The sequence below is a fragment of the Delphinapterus leucas genome, chromosome 19 (genome assembly GCF_059928025.1).
Source record: "Delphinapterus leucas isolate spDelLeu-1000000601 "Yukka" chromosome 19, BTC_Dleu_Yukka2, whole genome shotgun sequence".
NCBI lineage: Eukaryota > Metazoa > Chordata > Mammalia > Artiodactyla > Monodontidae > Delphinapterus > Delphinapterus leucas.
In genome coordinates, this window is record NC_143147.1 from 56,616,697 (window position 1) to 56,629,120 (window position 12,424).

At 40.1% G+C, this 12,424-nt stretch overlaps 1 protein-coding gene across 1 annotated transcript in view; it reads right to left on the reverse strand.

Annotated features, from left to right (window-relative positions):
• SMURF2 (SMAD specific E3 ubiquitin protein ligase 2) overlaps window positions 1-10,816 on the reverse strand; it is a 153,393-nt gene extending 142,577 nt beyond the window's left edge. Inside the window, exon 1 of the mRNA XM_022589184.2 lies at window positions 10,245-10,816. Coding sequence (XP_022444892.1) covers window positions 10,245-10,296 — 52 coding nt within the window. The 5' untranslated portion in view covers window positions 10,297-10,816. The remainder of the gene's footprint in view (window positions 1-10,244) is intronic.
• Window positions 10,817-12,424: the final 1,608 nt, after the last annotated feature.

Below are 12,424 nucleotides of genomic sequence, written 5' to 3' on the forward strand. Positions count from 1 at the left end.
AAACAGTATGGAGGTTCCTCAAAAAACTAAAAATAGAGTTGCCATATGATCCAGCAATTCCACTCCTGGGCATATACCCAGACAAAACTCTAATCCAAAAAAGATACATGCACCCCAGGGTTCACAGCAGCACTATTCACAATAGCCAAGACATGGAGACAACCTAAATGTCTATCAACAGATGAATGGACAAAGATGTGGTACATATATACCATGGAATGCTACTCAGCCATTAAAAAATAATGAAATAATGCCATTTGCAGCAACATGGATGGACCTAGAGATTATCAGTAAGTCAGAAAGAGAAAGACAAATACCATATAATATCACTTATATATAGAATATAAAATGTGACACAGGACTTCCCTGGTGGCCCAGTGGTTAAGAATCCGCCTGCCAAGGCAGGGGACACGGGTTTGAGCCCTGGTCCAGGAAGATCCCACGTGCCGCAGAGCAACTAAGCCCGTGTGCCACAACTACTGACCCTGCGCTCTAGAGCCCGAGAGCCACAACTGCTGAGCCCGAGTGCCAGAACTACTGAAGCCCACGCGCCTAGAGCCCGTGCTTCACAACAAGAGAAGCCACCACAATGAGAAGCCCACGCACTGCAACGAAGAGTAGCCTCACTCGCTGCAACTAGAGAAAGCCCACGCACAGCAACGAAAACCCAACACAGCCAAAAATAAATAAATTAATTTTTTAAAAAATGCGACACAAATGAACGTATCTACCAAACAGAAACAGACTCAGGGACATAGAGAACAGACTTGTGGTTACCAAGGGGGAGGGGGCTGAGGGAGGGGTGGAGTGGGAGGTTGGCGTTAGCAGATGTAAGCTATTATATACGGAATGAATAAACAACAAGGTCCTACTGTACAGCACAGAGAACTATATTCTGCATCCTATGACAAACCATAAGGGAAAAGAATATTTTTAAAAAGAATGTATATATATGTATAACTGAATCACTTTGCTGTACAGCAGAAATTAATACAACATTGTAAATCAACTATACCTCAAAAATTAAGTTTCTTCCTTTCTTTTGTCTTATAGGAAAAAATGCTCATAATATAAAATATAAGTTTAAGAAAACCATCGGGACTTCGCTGGTGGCCCAGTGGGTAAGCCTCTGCCATCCCAATGCAGGGGGCCTGGGTCTGATACCTGGTCAGGGAATTAGATCCCACATGCATGCCGCAACTAAGAGTTCATGCATGCCACAACTAAGGAGCCCACATGCTGCAACTAAGGAGACAGCAAGCCGCAACTAAGGAGCCCACCTGCCACAACTAAGACTCGGCACAACCAAATTAAGTGATTAATTAATTGTTAAAAAATTTAAATTAAAAAATAAAAAATAAAATTAAACTAAAAAACCATAATCCAACCCACATTTGACAAAACAATTATATCCTTTCTTTTCTATTGCCACATTTTAGATATGTCTATTTCTTTTTAATCCCACCTTTTTCCAAAAATGAGTTGAGAGGGCTGATAGCTGGTAAACAGCAAACTTTGTTAAGTCATGCTTATTGTAATCCACTTTCATCAGTAAGAGACAAAAATAATAATAAACTTTTCAAAGATTCATAATAGAAATGTTGAAAAGAAAAATATTGAGCCCAACCTAGGTTTATTCTGATTTCTTATATCTCCATTCATGGTATTATAGAATTAAAAAAAAAATCCATGTCTGACACATGTCAAGAAATTGATAAATATTTGTTGACTAAATAAATGAAACAGGCTCTAAAGCAGGGGTCCCCAACCCCCAGGCCACGGACTGCTAATGGTCTGTTGCCTGTTAGGAACCGGGTGGCACAGCAGGAGGTGAGCGGCAGGCTAGCGAGCAAAGCTTCATCTGCCACTCCCCATCACTCACATTACCGCCTGAACCATCCCCTGCCCGTCCATGGAAAAACTGTCTTCCACGAACCAGTCCCTGGTGGCAAAAAGGTTGGGGACCGCTGCTCTAAAGCATTACAAGATCCTAAAGTATTATGGGGTCCTAAATTAAAGACTCAATTATGCTTATTAAACTTTCAAAATGTTTATGAAAAGTTCAATCAATGTTTGAAATCAGAAGACTTAAGTTAAAACTACAGTAATAGGAAAGTGTGAATTATAAATAATAAGCTTACAAAGAAAAGAATTATAGATGAAAGGAACAGAATAGAGTCCAGAAATAGAACATGTATGTTGTCAACTGATTTTTAGCCAAGGTGCCAAGACAACTCAACGGAGGAAACAAAAGCATTTTAACAAATGGTGCTAGGAAAATTGGATATCCATATGAAAAAAAAAAAGAACCTGACCCTTACTTCTCACAGCAAATTTTTAAAAAGTTAAATTTAGGAGGGTCCTACACCAAAATGTAAGTGCTAATATTATAAATACTGCAGAAGAAAACATAGAAAATTTTTAGAACTGTGGATTAGGAAAAGATTTCTTATATAGGAAATAAAAAGCATGAACCATAAAGAAAAAAACTGATAAACAGGGCTTAATCAAAATTCAAAACTCCTGCTCTTTGAGACACTATTGAGGGGGGGAAAAATTGCCACAGATTAGGAGAAAATATTTGCAAAACACATATCTGATAAAGGACTTGTATCCAGAATACAAAAAGAATTCTCGAAACTCAATAATAAGAAAACAACCCAATTTTAAAACTATGAGCAAAAGATTTGAACAGATATTCACCAAAGATACACAGATGATAAGTAAGTCCATTAAAAGATGCTTAACACCATAGGTCAAAGGGAATTAAAATTAAAGCTACACTGAAGTAATCTCTACACACCAATTAGAATGGCTAAAATCAAAGACTGACAACAGCAAGTGCTGAAGTGTTGGCTAGGATTGGGAGCAACTGGAACTCTCAGACAACACTGGTAGAAATACAAAATGGCACAACTTTGAAAAACAGTTTAGCAGTTGTTTTTTTTTTTTAAGTTAAACACATACTTACCATATGATCCAACAATCCTAAACATTTACCCAAAAGAAATAAAAACATGTTCACAAAGAGAGGTGTACCCAAATGTTTATAGCAGCTTTATACATAATGGCAAAAAACTGGAAACTAATGTCTGTGGATATTTGTGAATGGATAAACAAAATGGGGTACATGTGTATAATGCAATATTCCTCAGGATTAAAAGGAACAAACAACTGACACACAACATGGATGGACCTCAAAAGCACTATTCTAAGTGAAAAGAAGCCTGAATCAGAAGACTACATACTGTATGATCCCATTTACATAAAATTCTAGAAAAGGTAAAACTATTGCAACAGAAAGTAAATCAGTGGTTGTCAAGGACTGGGGATATGAGGAGACTGGCTGTGAAGAGGCAGGAGGAAACTTTTGGGTAAGAAAGAAATGCCATTTGTGCAATCATCTATATAGGAATTCCTACCTAAAGTCAGGATTTATTTTAAACTAAGTTTTATGTCTGCTGTCAATTTTTAGTAAGAAACCAAATGCCAAACTTAAGACACATGTTGATATTTCTTAATTCATATCAAATGCGGTTTTTAAAAAGTCAATGCCTTTAGAAGCGATTCTAAAACAAACACAAAATTCTTCACTTTGCTCAATTAATTATGTATTAGTGGAAAAATACAAAAGAAAAAAAAATTTTAATGTTAGCATTCAACTGTAAAAAATGCCAAATACTGATACCTGGAAAACTAGCATTAGTGAAATATTAGTAGGCTTAGTGTTCAGCAAAGTTGCTCTAATCAAGCAAAAATAGATATGACTGCAATCCTAAATACAAACCAATAACTAAGGTTTAGAAAATACAATGGATATGCCACAAATATAAATTAGATTAGCTGGAATTACATTAAAACATAGGAAGAAAACTATTAAACTATCCTAAGCAATATGAACAAAAGCTTAAATAAACGTAAAAACATAGCATATTCCTAGGTGGGAAAACTAAATACACTTAAATGCCTCCTTTTCCCAAATTAATGCATTCTAATTACAATCCCAATGAAATTTCTTTTTAAATTTAACAATTTTAATATTCATGTGTAAGAGCAAATAAGTAAAAAGAGCCAAAAAAAATTTCTAGCACAATGAGATTAAACTAAATTATAAAGCTACAATAATGAAGAGTATGGCACCGAACAAGAGATAATCTATTATAACTAATTTGTTAACATAACTAAAAAGATATCACACCACTATGGAAAGGAAAAATTGATTAATAGATAATGATGAGATGACTGAGTAGCAATTTGGGGGGAAACAACTTCCTAAACCATTTTTAAAAATACTAAAATAAAATGTACTTAAATATTTACTAAGCCTCTTGAAGAAAAGGGTTTTCCTAAGTATAGAAATGATAGGAAAAACAAAGGAAAAGTTGGACAAATTTGACTCCTAAAGTAACAAATTTATTCAAAATCATTTTTCTTTCAAAAATGATCAAAATTAAAAGTCAAATAACAGACTGCGGAAAACGTCTGTAACAAATATGACAAAAGATTAGTATCTTTTTTAATTCTCAGGCAGATCACTAAGAAAAACACAAATGGCCTAAGTGGTAACTAGGACAAGACCAAACAAGGCAACAAAGAGAAATATAATTAGTAAACAGACAGGAAAATGTTCAACTTCACAAGAAAATGTTAAATACTATATGCCATGAAGTTAGCGAACATTTTAAAAAACAAGAGCCAATTCTTGTAATAGAATATTAAGAGGGACACATTTATTCAATGCTGCTCTAAACAGGCACAATTCTTTTAGGAAACAGTCTGACGAAAAATTAATCAAGAACCTAAAAAGATCCACACCCTTTAATGCAACAGCATTCTCTCTATGGAAATATCCTAACAATCCTTAAAAAAAAAATTATCCATACCAAGATGTTTACAAATTATCTATAATAACAGAATTTGGAAATAAAAGTTAAAACAAGAAAAAAATATGAACAATGGTTGTATAGATTCTCTTAACTGGTTATCCTAAAATCAGTCTTCGTGGTTCCCATTCCAGTCCATCCTTCCTATTGCCCAAAGATTAACGTTTCTAAACATCAAATATATTGAAGCTTAAAATCCTTCAATGGTTCCCACTATATTAAAAAAAAAAAAATCAAACTTCTTGACAAAATATAACAAGGTCCTAAAATGGGTTGGTCCCTGTCTACAAGCCTCACCTCTTGCCACTCACACCCAGTGCATCAGCCATAAAAAACATGTATAAAACTACAGAGAATTACTTATATGTCTCCAGCATTCATTCAAAATAAAATGCCAAAAGGCTCTTAATGCATGCTGAAACAGGATTCTGCCTTCATGGAGCTTACAGCACAGACAACAAATGCCCTTCATTGAGTTAGGTCTGATGCTAGAGGAAGAGCCTCTTAGTCAGAGAGGAAAGGTCAACACAGGTCAAGGAAAGATCTGTGGATAAGGGTACCTTGAGTTGAGCCTTAAAAGGTAAGCACGTATCTCAAGGGACAAGGGTAATTCCAAATAAATGAAATTATTTTATTTTCCACACAAAATCCTGTAAGTTTGTAACAGGCTTTCTAGACAGACAGCTTGGGTTCTGACATGTACTTAACCTCTCCAAATTTCTCCTACCTCTTGAAGCTATTATGAGAATTAAAAGTAATAACAGATGTAAACTTAATACAGTGTCTGGCACTTAATAAGCATTCAGTACACGTCCCTCATACAGAAACACATAACAATGTTGATTACAACAGTACATTTCAAGGGTTCAGCTTTCTTAGAGCAAAGAAAGTAACAGTAAACAAAAACAAAGGCAAAGAGAGAAAAAGCAGTAAGAACAGGGTTAAACATGTCACCATACAGCCAGAATCAAACGGTTCTCTCTACATACCATGATGATATCCTTGTACTACACATTACAACAGCACAATAACGTATATTCATAATGATACTGAATCATAAATAAAACATTAAGTTCTGTTAAGTATGGTCTATTTGAAAGGAGTAGGGCATATTACATCTTTAAAAGCCTTCAAAATCTTTAAAAGACATCAAAAATAGCTAAAATTAAAACCTTGCATGGTTAAAGCATGGATCTTCATTTACTTTGAAAACTTGAGTTATATACTAAATATGCTAAATTACATGCTAAATAAATGACATGTTAGTATGTTGTGATAGTTACAGTTCAACCAACAGGAAAAAAGTAGAATCCATGATTAAACACACACACACTCTCACTCTCTCTCTCTCTCTCTCTTTTACTCGCCAATGAAAACCAAACTACATGAAGCACCTAGGCAGGTTCAGCCCCCCGGCCTAAAGGTTTGACTAGAAGAGAGAAACTTAAGAGAAAAGGAAGGAGCTAAGCCACATTGGCTTCCTCCTCAGAAACCAAGAAAAAAAAAAAATGAACTGGGGACATTCAAATCACTAACGCCCCTAGAACAAGTCATTATGGTGTACAGGCACATTCCCACTTAGAAAACTGCGAGGTATAATCAAGTTGTAATTTTTAAAGCCTTGAATCAATAAAATATGCAGTAAAACAATACTAAGATACCAGCATATCTAAAGTGAGACGTTTAAAGGTAATTTTCCTTTAGCTATAGACAAGGTTAACCTCATTACTGCTTAGGGTTTTATAAATTAAGAACATGAGAAGCACTGTACGAAAACATTTAAATTACAAAAAGGTCTGCAATAAATGTTCTGGAGAAGTAATCTGTTATTTCTCCATATCTAAGAATTTTAAATATTAGAAATTATACTAACTGCTTTTTCCAGCCTTTGGTTTTAAAAAACAGTAACATAGGGCTTCCCTGGTGGCGCAGTGGTTGAGAATCTGCCTGCCAATGCAGGGGACACAAGTTCGAGCCCTGGTCTCGGAAGATCCCACATGCCGCGGAGCAACTGGGCCCGTGAGCCACAATTACTGAGCCTGCGCGTCTGGAGCCTGTGCTCCGCAACAAGAGAGGCTGCGATAGTGAGAGGCCCGTGCACTGCAATGAAGAGTGGCCCCCGCTCGCCGCAACTAGAGAAAGCACTCGCACAGAAACGAAGACCCAACACAGCCATAAATAAATTAATTAATTTTTTAAAAACAGTAATATAAAAAATTACCCCCAATTTTTTTTTACCATCAAAGAATATCTTCTATCCAAACCATCAAAAGAAAAGCCTATTCATAAGTATAATGTATACAAGTTTTACATTTTATAATCAATTTGCTCTACAAATACTAGTTGAAATTGATAGCTTTACCATACAGCCCATTTTAATGATCAAGTGTTAAAGTGTCATAAAAAATAGAAGTAGCTTGATGGACCAAATCAGATTTTAACCACCAATGACCTGAGGAATCTCAAATTTGGGATTAAATTAGCCCTTCCTTCTTTGCATCAACAAATACTAAACAGTTTGCTAGTTGACTGTGGTCTCAGGAATAACATGTGGAAAAGTTTAATATCTGTTGTGCGCAGAGATCTCATGGTTCAAATATTTCTCCTTCAGTTTGTATGTATGTGTGAGAGTGTGTGTATGAGAGTGTGTGTGTGTGTGTATGTGTGTGACAGACAGACACCATGCAAGAGTTGTTTACATCTTTCAGTAAAGGGGCAACTCTACATTAAGGATATAATTGAGTAACTACAATTCATAAGGTACCTGGGAGTCAAAGACAGTCTATAAATTTAAAATACTAGTATGATATTAACTTAAAGCAAAGAACAATTACTTTAAATCATCTTACAGCCCAAGTGTATTGTAAACCAAATAAAAAATCACTACGGGATCTGTTTTTTTTTTTTCTTTTAATTTTCCTCTCTTATGGAACCTGAATCTAAATGAATTGTTAAACACTTAGTCTAAAGGTATGCCAAACATTTCTTAAGGTCTTAACAAAGAATCAACTTTTTTTTTTTAAACAAAACGAGGCCTAGGTTAAATATTTTATTTGGCTTCTCAAGATGGACTGAAAAGTTGGGCACCAGCTCCAGACCAATTCCTGGACGCACATCAAACACAGCCCTGTCATTTATCCAGTCAGTCAAAACAATCTTTTCCATCTAACTCTTTAATGTTTATGTCCTAAAAAGCTGCTAATTGAATCCAGCTCTTGAAATCTTATTTGTTAAAATCTATACCATCTAATCTGTAAACGAACAAAAATGAAAAAATACATGTTAACTTTCCTGGCAAAACAAGAAAATCCACCATACGTAACCAAAATGGAGAGGGCGATGTCTTTAATATTTGAATAGTTTTCTCTTAAAATATGACAGAGGCAAATTCCCAATGGTTTTAAGAAATTGAGAGTATCTCAAACTGTTTTTACAATTAAGGGGACACAGTGTATTTAAAATTCCTCAGAAAAATGTAAAAATACAAAATCACTCTACAAATTTAGCCCAGTATTTTTTTGGAGGGATAGGGAATAAGTGTAATCTTTTCTCCTAACTTTACTCGTGAATTTTTATAATGTATCATATTCAGTAAGGAAACCACAGATAAACACTTTAAGATCTGTTGAGTCACACTAAAAACCTCAAACTCATTCTGCAGAAAATCAAAATCCCTGTTTTCTCCCTCATTTTCTTATTGTGTATACAGCCTAGAAGGAATTAAGTGGCCACAAGCCAATTTCTAATACTTTTTGCACACCTGGAATCACAGGTTCTTTCCACCATCACTGACACAGGACTGACTCCAGAGAGTCAGAGTAGATAAACTCTAAAGCAACAAAGATCCCTTATAAAGGTTTCCATTGCTTCGTAAGAAAATAAGGAAACTGAATGGGGGGAAGTAGGGGAGACAGGCATCTCCCAATCCAGGTTTTCCATTAAGAACCACTCAGTTAATGATTCTTTGCAATCTTCCCTAAGGAAGGTAAAACTGTCATGAAAGTAATATATTTTAAAAACTGCAGCCAACATATACAGTCAGGCTAAATTCTCAAATACCTAATTCACTGCAAGTTTTTATCTCAAAAGTTCAGCCAGTGGACTGGGATGTGACACACAAGCATTCAATTACAAAATTAGTCCATATAAATCTCAAAGTCTAGTGGAGGCAAACATAATTACAGTTTATTCTGACATGCGCACCCACACACACATACACAGATTGTCTAAGGAAAGCCACCTTTCTCACCACACATCTGAATACCAACGTGGATAATTAAGAATGAATACTGAAACTAGGATAAGTACACTGGTTTCCATTACACTTTTCAAACCCCAAATAATTTTTCCTTATACTGGGGTAACACGACCATGTAAGAATATCAAAAACGGCACTGTAAGCATAACGTACCTGTAACGTTAAAGATTTCATGCACTTGGAATCATAAACACTTTGTAAGAAAAGCCTGCTATCTAGCAACCCCTCCAGACATTCTTTTCCATTTAGAAAAGGGAAGGGGAGGAGAGTGGGGAGAGAGAGAAAACTTCGCTTAAAGTCTGTCTGAGTACATACTTAGAAATGGACCCAAAAAAAGGTGTTTTTAAAGCAGGTCTAGAGTTAGCAGTGAGACACAAGCTCTGCGGCCTACAAGGAAAAACCCCAAACACGCTACCCTACAATCAAACACTTCCAAAACACAGAGGGTACAATGAGCCCGAGTCGTCGGATCAGGCAGACACACCGGAAAAGTCAACCTCAGTCTCCTTCCCTCTCAAAGCCGTGCGTTTCAGGTGTGTGGCACCGGCTGCTGTGGCTGGCAGCAGAGAGGGAAGGTTTTGCACGCGGGCACAAGTGGGCGAACAAGTTAACAACCAGGGAACACACACACACACACACACTCTCTCTCTCTCTCTCTCTCTCCCGTTAAGCGCTCCATCTTTAAGGAGTGTTTACTGCGCGCAGTCAGCAGCCGGATTCAATAATCCCCTCCACAGGAGCTCCTCATCCCCTCCACGACCCCACCTGGGCAGTAGCCCAAGGGCTGCTCCCCGACGCCCCGAGAGAGAACCGTGCTTCTCGGACCAGGCTTTTCGACCTCAAATCCGCCAGGAATTCCAACCGGGGGAACCCCCCCCCCAACAAAAGACACCCGAGTCACCCTTGGCTTTTGTAAGAATTTCCAAACAAGGCAGAGTGGTTTGCAATTACTCTCCCTGAACTAGGCCTTCCCACGTTCCCGACTCTCCACTCACCATTGATTGCGACCCTGGCCCTTCTCAAGGCCACAGGCACCCCCCCGCCGGCTCGGCCACCCCGCGGCCGCCCCGGCCCGGCTCCTGCCGCCCGCCCAACCCCCTCACCTGTCAGGCGCAGCTTGACGGGCCCGTTCCTCCGGCCCCCGGGGTTAGACATGTCCCCGGCGGCGGGGGCGGCGACGGGGATGCGGCCGCGGCGCTGGGCCCGGGGCCGGCGGGCGGCGGGCGGCGGGCGGGGCGGGGGCGACGGCGAGGCGCGGCGCAGTCACCACAGCGCCCGGAGCTGGGGCCCGAGCAGCCGGCGCCGCGGCCGCCACGGCCGGAGGGTCCCGGATGTGCCGAGCGTCGTCGCCATGAGCCGCGGAGGGAGCGGGACGCCGAGCTCCCCCCTCCTCCCACTTCTCCTTCCTCGGCCCGGGACGCACAACAAAGCGGCAGCCGCGGCCGGCCGCGCCGCCTCCGCCCGCTCCCGCGCCCTGGCTGCCTCCACGCAGCCGCCTCCGCCTTTCCCTCCTCTCCGCTCGGCAAGGCCCAGGAGCCGACGGGGCCGGTCGGTTGAGGCGGGCGGTGCTCGGCGGCGCCGGAGCAGGACTCGGGGCTCGGCCGCTTCCTCCTCCACCCGCCCTCTTGTCTGAAGGAACCGGGTCCTGGGGCCGCCGCCGCCACTCGTCGGCTCCGGGGGCGGGGAGGAGACGGGGGGGCGGGACCGACGGGGGCGGGACCGACGGGGGCGGGGACGGAGGGCGGGGCGGGGGCGGGGCCTGGGCAGGCTCGCGCAGGGTGCCTGGGGCGCTGGGGCGCCGGGGCGCCAGGCCCGGGTTCGGCCTGGGCGCGTCGGTTTGTGTTGGTGTGTCGTGCTGTCCCATGCAGGAACTTGAGGAAGGAGCGGGCAAAGAAGCAGAGTGGCGGCGCCGAGGTCTGTGGTGCCAGCAGGGCCTAGTGTTTATCCCGCTTAACGGAGAGCTTTTGTCAGTGCAATGCAGACCGCTTTTATTAGACGCCCACTGTGTGCAGGGCTCTGAGAGGCTGGGGCGAGCAAAGTGATAACCGAATCCGCTGCGCTCCGGATTGAGCGTCGCTGGGGTGAGGGAAGAGACACTATTCCCTTACCGAGGGTTCCAGCAAATCCCCCGGGGTGTTTTGCTCCTGGTATCGTAGTTGCCACCACCATCCAGGACTCACCTGGTGAACGAGATCAGGTTACCGGCCTGCTTGGGCTCCTTTTTCAGCTGTAGCTCAAGGATAGGAGGATAATAATGCCTGCAAGGATAATTAACAAGATAAGCCTTCGAGAGCAATGTAGGAAAAGCTCTTCGTACAGTACTGTATTTCGTTATCTCAGGAGGGAAAAAATAGAAAATGAAATAAAAATAAGTGTACCTTACCCTTTGACCCTGTAATCGCACTGTTAGGAATTTATTCTTGATATGATAGTACATATGTTCTTTGCAAACTTCGGTTAATAACAAAAGGGGGATAAGCTAACAGCCTAATGGCGAATTACATCAACAGCATGGGTTTTAATGCCATTTAAATGGCGATTATAAAGACCATATAATATAGAAGAGTTTACAAATAATCAAGTTTAAAAGCAGAATAAAAAGTTGTATGTATGCATGCAAACGTATGCATGGGGGATTTTTTGTCTGCCTTATTAGTTTTGCTTAAGACTACTACTATTGCAATTTTAAATGTTTAATAAAGTCTGATACATTTTAATCCTAAGTCAGTGTCAGTCATTTCTTTTAATTCATCAGTGATGTCATTTTATTCTCCAGATCAAGTTACCTCCAAGAACATCTCATCAGTCTGGATACAGCCCTACAATTAAAGTGATCCAAAAATTATATAAAGTTCTGGAAGTTAGACTAGAAATTCAGGGGACGGTGCTAGAAATTCATTCAACAAATACTGAGTGCCTACTATGCGCAAAGCAGTGAACAAGTTCCTTTAGAAATGCTTCTTTGTGCTACAGAAGCTCTGAAGATACTCTAATCAATTTCAACAATAGTTGTGATCACAATTTAAACGACTAGATGTATAATGGCAATAAAACTTAGCAAACTGATGTATACATACGCATTTGCCCTATTCTAATGGCACCCACTGTTCCCAACCATCCACTAACACAATTTGTAGCTTTGTATTAGGTAACAGAAGTTAGGATTTCAGAACACAATGGAGGAGCTGTGGCGATTGCCTGTTGTGAAGTTTAAAGCAGTACATTCAAATATGTAAGTGACAATTCAGAAAAATGTATACATGCTTAATATGCAGAGGAGGAT